Source organism: Thermobia domestica, chromosome 6 (assembly GCF_964235325.1).
Source record: "Thermobia domestica chromosome 6, izTheDome1.hap1.1, whole genome shotgun sequence".
NCBI classification, from domain to species: Eukaryota; Metazoa; Arthropoda; class Insecta; order Zygentoma; family Lepismatidae; genus Thermobia; species Thermobia domestica.
Genome location: NC_137459.1, coordinates 57,652,233 through 57,670,702, shown reverse-complemented (window position 1 = coordinate 57,670,702; position 18,470 = coordinate 57,652,233). Strand labels below are relative to the sequence as shown.

The window sequence follows — 18,470 nt, the reverse complement described above, 5'->3', positions numbered from 1 at the left end:
CCAATCACAATTCTTCCTTCATCGCATTGACGGTTGGGTCAGAATCCCCTGTCTTCCATCGTCAAGGGAACATCTGCTCTAGACATGCACAGTAGAACGACGTCAGGCCGGGGATGGTTTCATTATGGTTAGCGGAATCTTAACGTTGTCATCCATCAGTAACATCAGTTGTAATTTCTTGGAGACAGGGGTAAGCGGAGGGGTAGAAACGGTTTTTCGGTGGTGTATATTTTGTATACCGAAAATAATAGATTTATTACTTGATCTACATTACAACATGTCTAGAGGTAGTCTGGGAGGCAGGTTAAGCCACCAGAGAAGTGCCATCTCCTTGCCCTCTGTGGTGTCGTCACTGCTATATATGGTCAAAGTAGTACGTGTGGAGGGCATTATGATAGCTCCTAGCTATCAACAGGTCATTGGTGATCAATGACACCCATTTATGTCGGCCATGTCTTTGGCTGGCAATGACATCTTTCAGCAGGACAACGCTCCTTGTTACAAGGTCAATGTTGTGCTGCAGTGATTCGAGGAGACAGTGGTGAATTTCAATTGCTACAATGGCCCCTAAACTCACCTGATCTTAACGCAATTGAATATCATTTGGATGTGATTGACCGTTATATCCGAACTAATTGTCCCCCTCCACGGAATTTACTGGAATTAAGTAACTTGTGTGTGCAGGCCTACCAAGCCGTTATTTCTTCCATGCCAAACCGCATTCCTACTCTCCTGCAAACCAAAGTTGGAGATATCAGATACTAGGAGGTGGTCATAATGTTTTGCCTGGTGAGTGTATTTACTTGAAAGAGGACAGATTGAGAGAAATTGGACAACATAAAACAGTTATTAGACATTAAAAATCCTTTTCAGAATAAATAATCATGAATATAGGATTTTTGGCAACAATCTTCTACTGCATATTTCAATATCATAGCGTGGAATAGGATAGGCTAGAATAGCATAAAGATATTTAGGATAGACATGGGTAAACAATATTGCTTGCTAGTTCAAATTTAGCGTTACTTTTCAGCACCTTGAAAATATGGAACATAAACCTACAGAGTAAGGTGGAATCTGAACCACTGTAACGCGTTCAATGCTCTCCCACCAGGAATCAAACTCAGGATTCCGTGGACTAAAGACATGCTTTGAATTATGAGTAAAGCATCTAAGAGTAGAGTAACACAGAGGAGAATACAGAACAATAGCAAATAATAAATTAACGTAGTGTAAAGTAGGGTAGCATCTTCGCAAAATATATGTTGGTAGTAGAATAGGGTAGAGAAGAGTAGAGTAATTACGCAGCTTGTGATAGAACATTGTAGCACAGATTAGGGTGGAGAAGCAGAGTAGAGTAGTGTAGTATAGTATAGAATATTGTAGGGTAGAATTGCAAGTTGTAGAGCCGAATAGGGTAGATTAACGTAAGTTAAAGTAGTGTAGCGAAGAATAGGAAAAGTAGCGTACAGTGAAATAGGTTAGAGTAGCAGATTAAAGTATCGTAAGTTAAAGTAGAATAGAAAATTATTTTAATATGGATTAGGTTAGATTTGGTTTGTATTGCAGTAATACTAGCACAGGCTCATACAAAGTATATCGTAAGCACAAACTAATTGTCAGGTACTCCTCTAATTATTTTTCGAAGCAATATCCTTCACTATCCATTTACCTAAAAAGTACTGCCTTCTTTAGTGCATGACACTATTTTACGTTAACCACCGTTCTAACTTATACGAAATAGTCAACACAATCTACTTTTGTATCTAATCCAGTACAGGGCAGAGCAAAGTGAAATGTCCGCAGGATAGCACAAGGCCTAGTTCATAAGAGCAGACACATTAACGATGGTGGATATCGACGTTAACAAAAATTAATTTTTAACTTTAATGTAACACTTTCTGCACACATTGGGACTCCATATTCTTGCTTTACGTGTATTAGTGGTTCTTTGGTATAGTGGTGGGTTAACATGGTGCATTGTTGATAACTAAAATATCATATTTCTACTCTTATATATAAGATACCCATAATATATGTAACAAAGATGCAGGATTTCCATTACTTAAAAAGAATCATACCAGTGCTGTAAGCAATCCCCCTTTTTAATTTCATTTCGCTTCGCTACATGCACGGCACCCATTACTCTGATTTTTAGATTCATGCATATACTTCTCTAGTAAATAACTTTGATGTTTTCTTTTTCTTTTCAATGTTTGAACAACATATTTGGGCTGGACAAGCGCAACGAAATACTTACCTTTTTCTTGAGAGACGGATTCACGTGTGTTAGATAAGCAATACAAGTTACCTATTTGAATGCATTGGAAACCCACTTAGCTCTGAAGTAAAGCTGGTTGCATAAGAAACAGGCATTACGTGAGCTATATAGTATTCCTTAAAATCAAGTGCATCTGTAAGATTCTGAGTAGGGATGGCCACAAAGTTCCGGTTCCGGCGGAACCGGTTCCGTGAGGAACCGGTTCTCGGAGATCCAGTTTTCAGAACCGGTTCTGGAACCGGTTCCGGACCTGGATCCGAAAACCCGGTTCCAGAACCGGATCTTAGGAACCGGTTCCAGACCTGGATCCGAAAACCCGGTTCCAGAACCGGATCTTAAGAACCGGTTCCAGATCTGGATCTGAAAACCCGGTTCCAGAACCGGATCTTAGGGACCGGTTCCAGACCTGGATCCGAAAGCCTCCAAAGACCCGTAAAGGAGGCACAAAGTTCACCTTCAAAAATAATGCAAAGAGGACCATGCGCTTGTGCCTTCCCCGCCCAGACCCGCTTGTGCCCCCAGAAAAAAAATTTTGGTCCACCAGTGGGTGTTTAGCCAAATGAGTTGGCCAGTTTGCCTGTTTAGCCAATGAGTTTGCCAGTTACCCAGTTTATTTAGCCAAATGAGACAAGCTGCCGCCGCCTGGGGGCCTGCCTGTCGCTTCCACCATTTCATCTAGCATACTGTTCACAGCTTGCCAGCAGCTCGCGTTTAGATAGGGATGGTAACAAAGTTTCGGTTCCAACGAAACCGGTTCCGCGAGGAACCGGTTCTGTTTTCAGAACCGGTTCCAGACCTGGATCCGAAGAACCGGTTCCAGACCTGGATCCGAAGAACCGGTTCCTGACCTGGATCCGAAGAACCGATTCTAGATCTGGATCCGAAGAACCGGTTCCAGACCTGGATTCGAAAAACCGGTTCCGGAACCGGATCTTCTAGAACCGGATCTGTTCAGACCCGAAAACCGGTTCCACCAAGAACCGGTTCTGGCCATCCCTAATTCTGAGTTCGAAATGATTAATAGACGGTGAGATCGGCCCTATCTACACACAAAAAGTTGAGAATATACTTACTTTCTATTTTATTTCTATCTTTCCTGTAATTAATTAAATAAAATCAAAATTTCTAGAATGTATGTTCAATCAAGGGAATAAATATCTTATGATAGGTCATGAACGAAGAATGTTTGATTGGTGAATTGTTAATTAGAATTTAGTGCCCCTTTTAGCAGGAAGAATATGTAAGACAACGACCTAGAGCTTATAGTGATTACTATTTATTTATTTATTTATTTATTTATTTATTTGATTCTAGCCTTTAGCTCCAACGAAAATGATTCTCCTAATAATGTATGTTGTTAATGATAAAGTGAATATGAATATAGTACTATATTAATTTTTAGAAAATGAATAATGACTTATAGAAAACTAACTAACTAGCTCTATGGCCTATGACACCCGGAAGTTCAATGCCACGTTCACAAAAGCTCTCCATTGACTTCTATCCTTAGTCAATTGGATCCAGTTTCTACTTTGTATTCCTAGTGTATTTCTGCAAATTGCATCTTAAAATTGTCCTTTTATCTGTGCCTAGGTCTTCCTAATGGTCGTTTTCTGATTGGGAGTTCCAGTTAAAACTTTGAACGCGTTCCTCTTTCTTTCATTCTGGCTACATGACCTGCCCTCCTGAGCCTCCTAGATTTGATGACCTTAACCATGTTTGGTAAACCGTATAAATTATGTAGTTCCCCCTTATGAAGTTTCCACCATTCTCCATTTCAGTTTTTCCTGGATACGAATATTCAATCTTGTTCTCAAATACTTTCAGTCTACGTTCTTTCCTCAGAGTAAGCGACCATGTTTCGCAACCATACAGAACAACAGGCATAGAGACAAAAATGAGGAAATTTCAGAAAACACGAATATGTTTTTATCCCGAAAAATTACACTCAACAAATCATAAATGTCATTTTATTCAAAAACTTCCTATAATTTATTACAAATATTAGACAATATGATGCAGGGATGTTTGACATTTGTATATTTAATTAATTATTAGCATTGAGAATTCTATCTTGTGGAAATCAACGAAAGTGGATGTATAAAACAATTAATTTGTATTTAATTAATGTTTGGAATGCAAATGATGATATTTATTAATTGAATAATGTGTAATATAAGTTATGTAAATCAACATTATTTCCATTTCTCGCTCTCTCTAATTCACTGCGAGTGGTTACGGAACAAGGAATACATCAAAAAGAAATTTAACGCATCAATATGATACGTTTGTACTGCGATTTTAGTAATGTTTAGCTGATCTAAGGCTTGGGATACATGTTTTTGGTGCTCGTGATTCTACAGTTTGATTCTCGATGTGGAACAACATTTTGGATCATTTGTGACAGAGGAAGTTTATTTCAATTAAGAGTAGCGAATCTCTGTCACTATGTCAAGATAAGAGCTAATGTCCTTATAATGCATCAAAAACTTAAACGCCGTTTATCCTGTCACGACCTTTAATGGATCGTAACATTTAGAAGTTGTTAATTAACATAATAAGTGAACTTACTGTCATATTCTCAATTGTATTGCGTGTTCCCGGATTTTATCCCTGGTGTAAATAGTTGTTTTAGAAACAAATACGAATAATGATTTGGATCAAATTTTGAGGAAGAAATTTTGCCTTATATCGTCTCATCACTAAAAAGTAACGTTAAACTACTTAAGGTTTTCCATGTTAGCAAATGATGAATAGAACGGTTGTTAGTTGCATCGGAGATTTGTGTCCGCTTTGACACCGAAGCTATATGAAATATAAACCTAATACTTAATGTGGAATCTGAACTGTATATCCTCCCACTGGGAATCAAACCAAGGTCTCCCACACTGAAGACGCGTACGCTAAACATATAACCAAGACGGAGCTAAGAACACTCGTGTGCTCGACTTGTAATTAAGAAATACGAGCTCATTTTACAAATTGCAAATCTCGATCTAATTTACAGTCAGTTTCATAGAAGTTCCAAAGCTTGAAGTTATTTATCTAACTTTTGTTTTATATGGCTGATGATCAAATTGTTTTTGATTCATACAGTACATTGGCCGGGGAACGAATGAATTTCTTAAAATGATTTGATGTCCAAAAATGGTTTGCGGTAGTGTGATTCTATCCCTGGATTTGTGCACTGTAACGCCATCTTGCTGAAGCCACACGTCTGGGATGTTCTCCACTAATAGGAGCAAAACTTTATAAGTCATAGCCTGGTATCAAGCACGGTGACGGCAACTGCATTTCCATTGTCATCTTCGAAGAAGTGAGGCCCAATGATTCTCTGTGACGTTACATCACAACCTTAAAGTACACTTCACAATACGTCGTTGACGTTGGTAGATAACGTGTGGTTCTTGGTACCCAAAACCCTGCAATTTTGTTGGTTTACGAACCCACGGAGGTGGAAGTATGCTTTATCATTCACACTCAAATTGAAAAGAAAATCTGCGTTCTCAAGTACGAACTCCTCAATGCGCATTTTAAATCTGAGGCATTTCCCATAATCTGTTGCAGTTGTGGCACCAGTTGTACTTTGTAGGAATACAGATACAAATCATCATGCGGCACAGTGTCGTTAGACTCAATCTCACGTTACCAGCCTTTTTGTGGAAACCTCCGATGCTTCTTGGATACTCATCCGAACCCGTTCTACTGCTGTAATTATTTTTGGCAAACGTGGTCTCCCCGATCACCGCAAATCATCTACTGAACCATGCTCTGTGAAACGTCCAACCAAAAGACGAACCATTGATTCGGAAAATGCATCCCTGACAGGAAACAGGCGATGATATGCTCTTTGAGTTAAGACAATTGACCACTGTTTTTCAAAATACAGTTCAATAGTTTTCGATCTCTGGGTAACTGTGATTTTTTCCATCTCATACTTCCTGGACGTCTACTTCATGCAATCATCTGTAAAATAAGAAAAAAATTAGAACATTTCCCCCATATTTCTACTACAGCGATCAAAACAAACGTTAACATTAATCTTTGTATTGTCATGAAAAGTGTTACGTGAAGCATCCACTTCGTGCATTAAGACCAACCCTCTATGTATATATAGGGTGTTTCAAAACAACCGACAACGTTTGGGAGGTGATTCCTGGCACCAAGATAAGACCAACCTGGGTGCACAACTGCTTCCTTTCGGAGTTATAGACTGCCGAAAACATGAAAAAATGAACTCTAAAGGTCCATAGCTCCAAAACTATGGAACACCGCAGTCGGGTCAGGACATCACTTAGGAAATAGTATATGTCCTATCCAAATATCCAAGTTTCAGAATCCTGCGCTACTTCCGTAACAATTTTTATAGAGATAGTTGGAGGGTACTTCAAATTATATACCCGTAGCCGAACTCCCTCTATAAAAATTGTTTCATGAGTACCTTAGGATTCAGAAACAGGTATTTTTATATAGTGCTCATATTAGTTCCTAATTGAAATTTTGACCTGACTACGGTATTCCACAGTTTTGAAGCTATGGGCCTTTAAACTTAATTTTTCATGTTTTCGGCAGCCAATAACTCCGAAAGGAAGCATTTGTGCACCCAAGTTGATCTATACTTCTTGTCTTATCTTAGCGTCAGAAATCACTTCCCAAACGCGTTGTCGGTGTTGTTTTGAAACACCCTGTATAATCATATTAAATTAATCAATTTACTATAATTAATACTGATACTGCACTTAATAAATTCTCTTAAATTTGGTCTACGTTTTCTTGTCCTGCAATACTAAGGAAGATGACGAAAATATTCTAAATGCTAGGAAGGAATTTAAATTGAAGCTCTGAATAATCTTCTAAATCCCTCCAAAGATTTCTTCTACAAGACTTGGTTACTAGCGCTCGTAAGTGCTTTTTCTTTCTTGGAATATTAGGAATATTTTGGGAACGCAATTTCCAATAGATGTGAATTGTTCATTGTCTTTAATTAGGAACACATTCTCTTTAATTTACTGGAAACTGTACATAAATTGTACCATTCAATCGGAACTGCCTCCGAGAATGAAATTTGCATAATCGATTCAACTTTTAAATGCATTTTTTTATTAAAAAAAACTATGTCCTAAGGAACCTAAATGTTCATCGGCGCAGAAACAAAAGCTCGCCAGTGGAACATATTCTATCCTATTGTTCATTTCACTAAAATTGGGTTTTCAGTGGCTCAGTGGTAGAGTGCTCGTCTCTGGCGCGTGGAGGTCCTGGTTGGATCCCAGATCCTGCCAAAGTGGCTTTGTGGTGGACAAATACCATGTGTATGGGTTTTCTCGGGACTTTCCCGTTTTCTTCCACTCTCGTCATTCCACAATTATCACCCATTTCATCATCTGCTTTAGGATCGGAGCATAATCATGGGAAGTTAAACTATTTTAAAAACTAACAAAATGCAAATTTATATAACCGCCTTTTATGTGTATCCAAACCTCATTTTCAGGTAAGATTTCTCAATAGACTCTTGCCATAAATATATCCGAGTTTGATTTAATTACCTGCACGATATTTGGTAACGAGTGAATATCCTAAAATTTTTGTATTATCCATTTACCAAACATTTTTGCATATAAAAGCTAGTAACGTATAATTATTTATTGAGGACATTCTGTTTAGTAATTTGCGTATCTCGTATTAAATTAAACTGTATTAGAAGCTTAAAGAAGCTAAAATATTGCTTTCGAAGTGTTTTTTTTCACTTTTTTTAAAAACCACAATTTGTGACGAATTATCTTGATACGTGTGAATGACAGAAAGAGGGAGAGAGAGGGGGAAGGGGGGGAGAGTAATGTTTTAAAAAAATGACAATTAGAAGGAAGGAGCTTGTCACGAGTCTCATTAAGGAATCTGTGACACTTTGCCCGACTTTCAGTAAGACAAGCAACAAGACGTACTTTCCTAGTTGTTCGGGGTATATTAACCTTCTGTATGACGGAATAACCGAAGATTATATGAGAACAGATATAATTAAATAAAGACAAATGATTTCTCTTGCGTCCTCTGCCTTTAGCATTATCTGAAGCATTCATGGTAAATACTGTAAGTATATTTGATATTATTTTCTTTGATTAAAGAAAACCAATTACATTTTTAAAGAACATCAAAATTAGTATCAGGGTTGCTTATTATCTAGCTAGTCATTCAAACAGAATACTTGCTCCGAAATATATTTTTTTTACTGACTAAAAGAAGATAATATTAAAATTTGGAAAACATAGCACCCTGGAATATATATAAAATGCCATAAAATAAAGGGATAAGAGTTTTAGGGAGACATTACAAATAATAATAAGAACAAATTTAGGAAAGCAAAAAATGGATCAAAAGATTTCGATCTTTGTCAGTAATTATTTTTTGGATCAGAGGCCACAAAATTTTTGAACGGCTCCTAAATCGAATTTATTATTATTATTATTATTATTATTATTATTATTATTATTATTATTATTATTATTATTATTATTATTATTATTATTTACGGAATAATGACATCATACTGAGTTAAGTGATAGTTTAGGTTTGGCTACAATATGTGTAGTTCTCCAGATATAAGGCCTACCCCCCCAAAAATTGATTGAAATATATTGGATCTTTTGATACTTCCCCCCCCAAAAATTTCAATTTTCCTTTTAACTTGAACAATTGTAAAATAAAAGACAATACTAAAATTTGGAGAACATAGCGTAATAAAATATGTAGAAAGTACTACGAAATCCAGTAATAAAAGTTTATGAGAGAAATGCCAAGTAAATTTATCTCAACTTCGTTTTTGATCAAACTATCCTAGTCATAAAAGCCATACGTCTGCGTCTGTGCGTCACACTAATTCTAAATAATAAATAGTCACGCTAATAGATATCGCTACCTGAGCTATCGATTGTTTTATAACGAACTACTTTAGTAATTGCATAAATATGGAGTTTGGGATGGTTGGTGAACAAACTCAAATAAATAAATAAATAAATAAATTTGTTAAATGTAAACAATTAGAGATTTTAATTAGGTAAAATCTTAACCCATAGTAAAAAGTGGGCAGAAGAATAGCAGGGAACAACTATTTGTAATTGTAAAACAAAAAACAACAAAATTACGAAGACACTGCACCCAAAAACATAGGAAAAAAACTACGAAACGAAACTGAAATATTTCAGTTTAACTTTCTATGTTTATGCCCTTTGAGTTAAGGGAGAAGGATGACTAAGACAAATGAAAGATGATGGAAGAATTGGTGAAATAATAATGTAGAAGGAAATGGGAGTATCCTGAGAAAACCCACAGACACGATGTTGTCCACCACAAAACTTACTTAGCCTGGAATCGAACCAGCGTCCCCATGTACCAGAGGCAAGCACTCTTCCACTCAACCACCGTGTTCCCAGAAAAAAATGAACCTACGAAATAAAGGAGTAAGAACTGTCAATAATAAGGAAAGAGTTACATTCAAAAGTTCAAAACTTTGAGATTTGAGTTCTAGGAAATTTTGGAATTTTTTATTTACAAAATTTGGGAAGTACATATCTGAAAGTTTATGAAAATAAATTAAATTATTTAAAAAAAATATTCTTCAGTGATGTGATTATACTCGAAAATTCAATAGAAATAAAAAAAAATGAAATGAATTTTTTAAGTTCATCGTCCCACGATTTTACCCTTTAAGTTAAGGGAGACGATGATTAAGGCAAGTGAATGATGATGAAAAATTGTGGAATAAGAATGTGGAAGGAAACAGGAGTAATTCCAAGAAAACCCACTGACACGATGTTGTCCATCACAAAGTTACTTGTCCGGGGATCGAACTACAGACCCCACACACGAGAGATAAGCACTCTATCACTGAGCTACCATGTCCCCAAGAAAAAAGATGATTATATTCATTTTTATTTTGATTATATCGTTGGTCATATACAAACAAAGATAAAACTTTAGGCTACACTCTGTACGTTTAATTCTATTGAATTTATTGTTTCATACATTAAACTAGTTTTTCTACAATTAAAATAACAATATGCATCATTTCACTTATTTCGGTGCATTAAATACATTTTTTTTACATATTTATTTAAACAGGTGACTTCCGTTTCTGACTGTAAAACTACGGTAGACTTTGAAACTAGGCGAATTCGATGTTGAAACTAGAAGTAATCGGTGTCTAACTTCTTGTTGTAATAGAGGGATAAGAAAAAGAAAGAAGTTTTTCTTGGGGCGCTGAAGCCATATCAAAAATTATTCAGTTTAACGTCCAACCATTATGTCCATTAAGCTAAGGAAAGACGGATGACTAAGGCAAGTTAATGACGATGGAAGAATGGGTGGAATGATAATGTGGGAGAAAATAGGAGTACGTCAAGAAACCCCATGGACACGATGTTATTCACCACAACTTTACTTCTCCGTAGATCGAAACAGCGACCCCACGCGTCAGAAGTAACCGCTGTACCACTGAGCCACCTTGCCCCTTTCAAATGGTAAACGATAGCGTGAATTGATTTTTTTATATGGCTTCAGAGGCACGGTGGATCAGTGGTACAGCGCTAATTTCTGGCACATGGGGTCCCTGGTTCGATCCCGGCTAAGTAAGCTTGTGGTGGACAACATCTTATTAGTGGGTTTTCTTGGGGTAATCCCGTTTCCTCCCACTTTCTCATTCCAACAATTTTTCGATTAAACAAAACCATGTTTTGCTATATATTACCAACTTTAATTTATGGCGATTAACATAAAAATAGGAAATATTTAATATTTACTACTTTGGACGAAATATTTGATTTCTACCACTTCCGGTTTGAAGAAAAGATGGTTAACAGGGGAGATGGAACCTATTCTTGGGACACTGAATCGATTTCAGAAGATTGCATCTCGATGTCTCTTACCGTTTAAACATTTATATGTATCGCCAAACGGACGGACGGACGGATAGAGCCCTTGTACTGTATAAGACTTCCAATACTTAAGTATAGCATACACTGAGTAAAATCCGTTCTCCGGACAGCGGTATATTGTACAAGTATACGGAATCCTCTTGCTTACTACAGAAATCAGTGCGGAGCATACGTTATCCATATGCTACATACACACTGCCCTTAGATGTTACATCATGCCGTTGTAGGATGTCTGATATCTAACAGCTTTCCGTATATCACATGCATTTACTTATGTTACATTCCGCAGCTATGTGTTATGTACGTCCATTTGTATGTCAGATCCTGACCGCCTATATACAGTCATACGGAAAATACGTATATATGAAACACTTATACGGAAAGTATTATAAAACTTGCATTTTCAGTTACACGTTTGCTGTACGTTAAGTCCAAAAACTACAGGAATTACGCATGTAACCTACCTTTTTAGGTACACCACCTACAATTTTTTCTCAGTTTTAGTTGGACTTATAACTAAATTAATTCTTTTGCATATGCAATAGAATTTAACTAATATTTTTATTTGTTTAATTGATTTAAATGAACACTCTTGTGTGCGTTTTGTGATTTATTTTTAGTCATATACTTTCATATATACTTTCATATGTACTTTCATATAAATAAATAAATAAATAAATAAATATAGTATATTACGGTATGTGGAAAAAGTATTTTTACTGTTCTTATAAATCTAATGGTGTCACACGTGTAATTTGTTTCCTACTCATACCGTAAGTTTAACCTTGCAAATAATAATGTCTGTATTTCGACTGTATAAATGTTGGAGCAACTCATGTTTTATTTTGTTGATTGATGTGTGGTCAGCACATCGGTTCTCAACGCCGTTATTATTGAGTTTCGAGGGTAGAGTTCAGTATATCTAAGTCCAAGTATCTTTACAATTGTGTCCAATGCTGAATAAACAGGAAAAACGTGTTTTCTGGAAACCTAGAAGGACGCACATCAAAGGCACGCACGCTAACCATATGGATTTATGGGAGTACGTATATACAGCATTACATTGATTAAAGAGACAATTGACAAATTTCTTTCCATTCACTAAATGTGTTTTTTCTAGAACTACTTTCAGTGAAAAGTTCTACCGCTAAGAATCGATGGACATAGGATATTGAACTCTGTAACCTATCGTGTGTTAGTCAGTCGCGTATCCAAGAGTACAACTATGCTATGAAAACGTACGGCTGTAGAGTAGCGTGGTTTGAAAGTGGCGTGTGTTTCTGAATGGCTGTACAAAGTAATTGCATGATGTAAGATCACGATATCTTCCCCTCTTAGCGTAGGTCACATCAGATTCGCAGAGATGATGATGTAATAGGGTTACGCATTGTTGGAAAGTTGCTCTGTGCAACTAGTGGCATAGATATTTGGGGATGCAGTATTTGCAACAAATGTGACGGATGTATTTTCGGGACATTTATTTCGTGTGTGTGTCACCCACGAGATATCGACACCATGTTTCCAGTGGCTCTCCCTTATGTATCGATTCCAGTGTGGTTACCGCGCGAGTATGAATAGAGAGAGCCGTAGTTTTCACGCTGGTGTGTGTTGGCTCGAGTGAACGGAGTCAGTGTCTGCGTCTAGAAGCGCCGTGGTATCGATCGAATTCAGCCCCAGAGCTCAGTTGTGTGCTCAGCAGCTGGTTGGTTTTACTGTAGTGAAGGTGACAGTACACCAAACCCTATACAGGGAATTAAAATTGTGTGGCCTTGAGCGTGGACTCTCTACGTATCTCTCATGATTGGTTCATTTTGGAACTTATGTAGAGCGTGCCCCTCCATGCCAGTAGATAAGGTAAGCTGAAGTGTGTGTGTGTTCATATATATATATATAATACATATGTGTACATGTGTGTGTGAAAGTTCCTGTATCCCCACTCCATCATATCCAAGGAATTGACACATTTTATTACATTCAAAGATGGTTGTCCTCGAAGCTCGAAACCAAGATTTCAATGCCTCAGGTTGATTCAGAAGATGTCCTAACAAAGTTACCAACTTCTCAAGGGCTAATCTTCATAAAGGTAAAATAAATGAATAGTTAAATAATTACAGAGATCGGGGTTCGTGACCAGTGATTGTGTCCCCTAATATCATGTGATTCCAATTTTTGCTACACATCCATCATCATGAGTGCAGTTAATCAAGCAAAGAGTGTTTCATTCCACTGTGAAGTTGAAGAGTAGCGTTCTGTAAAGTGGAACGCACTTCCGTGCTTGTGCTGGAAGACTGCGAACGCCTACTAGTGATAACTTACTGAAAACACACAGTGCAGTGGTTACGTAAGATATATAAAGTGATAACTAAATTCTACATATTAATAATAAATGTAATATCATATTACTAGGAAAGAAAAGTACAAAGAAAATACATATTGGTATCTTCAATAGGAGTTTCTCTTCATGTATGGATTAAACAAAGTTCAGATATTGGAATCCGGAAGTCGTGTCTTAGAGGAAGCACTGTATGCATACAAATAAACAGAATCTATTTTGTTTAAACCTTTCAGTTGATAACACATTATCAGAACTTACATCTAGTAGTAGCCAGGTAAAAACATCCTAAGCACAGAAAACACCTTTATTGAAACATGAAAGAAATAATGATGATATAAAGCTTGAAATACGTAAAGTGACAATCACACATGTAACTGACACTATATATCAGTAACCACAATTGATCGTTGCCAGTTTCTTTTCTAAATTACCGTCAGTTTTCAAAAGCAATTGCCACATCAAATTTTGTTCTTGAAATATCGAATTAGCTAGAACAGATGGTAAATAAGTATGTATTCACATCAGTTAATCGTGTTAAAAAGTACAGAAACGGTTAATTATTAATGATTATATTCCCTTTTCCAAAAATAGTTGTTTATAGTCCCAATTATCATGATACAGACTCTAGACTCTATATTATAAAAAAAAATCTTTCAGAAGAGTCGTGATTGGCTTTAACACCACAAACACAGGAAATTATTCATGTACAATCCCAATTTCTTTTAAATGAAAAAAATCTGATTTTGATTGTGAAAGTATCGTGATATGCTGATAGCTGCTTTATATACTATCGTTCTACAAAACGTCGAATTTTAATTTCTATGAGTTGCTTAAGAAAGTTTGTTCACGGACACAAATCTTTTTATGGCGATTAGCAATTAAAGAACTTTATTTATTTCATTTAATTTTCATTTAATAGAATACTAAGACAACATTGACAACAACAATTTCCCTTAATATATTCCAATACAACGTTTGTTTTTTACTAATTACTTTTCTGGTTTTACAGTAAATGAAAAAAAGTGTTAGTAACAATACTCATTTTTATGTTTTCATTCAGTAATAATAAAATATTAATTCCAAGTATTCTGCAGCTACTAATCTAGGTTTTTATAAAAGAAAATTTAACAATATACTCATACGGTTCATATTTGCTTACTTTACCTTCTCGCATTTACTGGAATTATGTTTAAGTTCCACATTATTCCAAAGATTTTCAAAAGGATTTTACACATTACAGTATCCACATTGGTTTGCATAATACCGTAATTTACAATAACGTCTTGTATAGTTTCATTGAATATTCACCCAATCATACACAAAAACATATTGTTTGCAAAATTACATATTAATTAAATATATATTGATTTCAACGTTACGCTATCAAAACGAAAGTAGTACAAACAAGAAAATAAGAAATTATGTCATAGTCAAAAAATATGTTCAGGAATGGCAAAATGCAGGGATATATTCCTAATTTCAAACTGAGTTTTAATTGTAAATTTGGTGCTTGTTGCAACTGTAGAATAACACAATGAAAGGTTATTTACTCTTTCTAAATCTTTCCTAATATCGAGACTAAATTAATACTTCACAATATATTATAATAAATAATCTGCATTAGTTTCTCAAACCAGTTTAAATTCTATTCCGAAGCTTTTATATAATACATTTTTTGCTAAGATTTATATTACAAATAAATATTATATATTTAGAGCCTCAATCCTAGCAACATGTCTAATTATGAGCATAGGCGAAACTTTATCTTTATTACTAAATAAACGTACATGTATTGCATTTGTCTAAGAAAATTTTGGAAAATCAGGAAGTATCTCTGTGAGATGTTGCTCTTGTTTCTTATTTTTCATGCATATAAGACATATAATATATTCTTTTCTATACTTGGATACTATAACGCAAACTTCTACAAGGTATAACTACTTAGGCTTAATAGATGTAATCGAGTAGTTAAACTTGAAATCTTTGTAAGAAATGAGATGCAATTCAATTGCGTAGTTTGATCTAATTATGCTTGTTACCATTTGCACAAGAAAGTGAAACTCCAACTAATGAAAGAGTATCCCAAGAAGCATTTCAGCTCAATTCCGATTTTGAGAAAAGCTAAAATTGCTCTATGACGTAGATTCAGAAAAAGGTCCATCACATGCACTTATTTAATTTTCTGAAAGGAACATTTCTCTTAAATATATAACAAGTAATTTGCAACAAGCATGACTGGAATAGTTGGAGACAGTAGGAAAGCAAATAGTGCGCGCGCATCTTTCCCCATTTTACTTATATTGTCATTATATAAATATGCAAGCACTTACGGTTTCAATGTCTCAATATTATGAACATTTCTTTATCCCATGTATTCACTGTTCCTCGTGGGTGTTACATATGGCTTATTTTAAAATCCATTATAATATTGTGGAACAATTATTAATTAAAACAAATGTGTGTCTGTTAAAATTACAAACAGCTAATAAGCAAACTATTAAGTAATAAGCAAAAATAACGCAAAAATCAGAATCAACTAGATGCACGATTTCCGAGCTGATACGAGCAAATTGTTAATCGAAATTAAATTGCTAAGTTGTGTTTGATAAGTGAAGAAGCAGTGTAGACTATATTAATTTTCAATAAGGAATCAATGAGTATATTGTGATGAAAAGTTGCCGTATGCATTTATTAGCTACAAACGAAAAATAAAATAGAATAAAATAAAATGAAATACAAGCAAAATTATACATTTCTTGTGAAACAGTAATAAACCGCAATGTAAAGCAAGATGAACTTGTTTTCGGAGCTCTAATATGCAACCTAATCTTGTAAATTAGCACTAATTTTCAATGGCTTTAATACATCATTAAGATTTCCTCTCGTAGCTTCGAATGATGAAAGGAAATAATTATGAGTTCAACTGGCCAAAATGTTTGTAGAGAAATAAAATAACTTATCTGAACTTGCCAGAAACAATTTTACTAGCGGGGGTTAACAGGTACAACTCTGGCTTTTTGATATTAATTTGGTCAAAAAGCCAATATTGTTAAGTGAACATATTAAGAGTAAAAGCCGGGACCCATACTAAAATTTATTGAGCTAAGTTAACTTAGAATTCAATATAGGGTAAGTACGTAGAGGTTTATAATTTCAAACTCATATAGTCATTATCTAATTTTATGTTCACACTACCGTATAATGTATGTCTGACGAAATATTACTGTAAACATTTTCAGAGAACAGTATTATACTGTCAGATAATATAAAGCTACTTAAGTTTGTTATACTTCTATGGTGATTGTCTGCAATATCTTATCAGTTCTATAGAACTGCTATTTCACTTAAACTGCAACTGTGACTATTGGCAAACATTGACTGGTTTACATGGTTCCAAATACGTAATATATCACATAAAATGCTGGTCTAAGATTACTTGAAATGACGTAAAGTACTAGAAGCTGCTAATCGCTATTACCAACCGTCACGGAGGCAGCTTAAGCGAAACAGCATCTTAGCATGGACCTCTTATCTTGGTACTTATACTGAGATATTGAAAGGAAGAAAAACACGTTCCAAGCATGCTGACTTGCGTCAGTGTATGCTTGTATTTTTCACTTCAGGCATGGTTATTTTGTATATATAATCAAAGATTACTAATTAATTTTCATGTGATTCCTCTTATTCTTTCTTATACGTTACAAATCATTTAAATTTTAATTCTACCTTTGTATGGAGATTTAGTATCAGGTCTGTTATCGTTTATATTTTCACACTGTAAACAGGTTTCATTCTCAGAAGGGTTGAGCTGTCTTCTCTAAGCTTAGCAAGTCTCTATGTTAACAATTGAAGTCCTTTTGTGTCAATTTTGTTCCAAATAGATAAAGGCGTTCATGAAATAGTACACAAGATCATGGATGGGAAGACAACCCGTGGTGTACGACAATGGTATTTCGCAACAGGATCTTTCAAAAATTAAGCATTAATAATTAATAACCATGTATTTACTACATTAAAGAACCTAACAAAATATGCTGTGCGAATGAATAACATGTTTTGAATAAATACGTTCTGAGACAGTAGTGGACAAGGTGATCGTATGAACACATTGCAACTGAGTTGTGTCATCCAGTGTATTATTTACTAGAGAATTTCATAAAATCTGACAGAAGGGCCAAAAAACAATTGCCGAATTTCAGGGGTGCACCCATGGGGGTATATTGGGTCCGGATCCCCCCCAAAACTTTCTAACTCAAAATACATTTGTACACTTTCTCAATAAAACTTATACTTGTTTAACAGAGAAATGATTGATGTAGCAAGAACATTTGATCTTACGCTTCATTTGTACTCTTTCTCTTACATAAACAGTCTAGTTCTATCGTTTTTCTTTTGAAAATATAGGTGGAAGTATTTCACAATTACTTATCATCCTTCCGGGTGCAGAATCACACCCGTTCAATACTCATAGACGTAGTGGTTCGTAGTATTGGACAACTCCCTGAAGCTTGGATATCTTCCAACAAAAATTTCTAGGTGCACTCCTGCAGAATGTATTCAGCACGAAAAATCTAGTTCTTTTTTTTTAAATACTCCATTCTAATTAAATATACTGAAGTAACTTAACTAATATTTCAATGTAATTTGTTTGCTTCTTATTGCCGTCTACTGTTTCTTTTCTGAGGCACGAATCGCAAGAGATGTATAGGGTGGCTCAAAAGTAGGTATACGCCACTGCATTGATCTATTATAACATTCTAGTTTATGGGTTTATTTGCTTCGGCTGTTCCGAGCTTAAGGTATAAGTAAAATTACATTAAGAACAAATAATAAAGAAACTAAGTCTACCTGATGGATAACAATAAGAAATTATATAAAATGCAATGAGCTGATCAGTACGGAATTGTATACCTACTTTTGGGTCACCCTG

At 35.3% G+C, this 18,470-nt stretch overlaps 1 protein-coding gene and 1 long non-coding RNA gene across 4 annotated transcripts in view; one reads left to right on the top strand and one right to left on the bottom strand.

The window, feature by feature from the left end:
• Positions 1 to 4,268: 4,268 nt before the first annotated feature.
• The window catches only part of LOC145688019 (uncharacterized), a 129,668-nt gene continuing 115,466 nt past the window's right edge, over positions 4,269 to 18,470 (bottom strand). The window contains exon 4 of the long non-coding RNA XR_014131828.1: positions 4,269 to 6,247. This is a non-coding gene — a long non-coding RNA (uncharacterized LOC145688019). The remainder of the gene's footprint in view (positions 6,248 to 18,470) is intronic.
• The window catches only part of LOC145688018 (uncharacterized), a 553,165-nt gene continuing 547,290 nt past the window's right edge, over positions 12,596 to 18,470 (top strand). The window contains exon 1 of one of the 3 annotated variants that reach the window (XM_081761686.1): positions 12,596 to 13,059. In XM_081761686.1, coding sequence (XP_081617812.1) covers positions 13,003 to 13,059 — 57 coding nt within the window. In that variant the 5' untranslated portion in view covers positions 12,596 to 13,002. The remainder of the gene's footprint in view (positions 13,060 to 18,470) is intronic. The other 2 variants (XM_081761689.1, XM_081761687.1) reach the window with 2 other exon arrangements.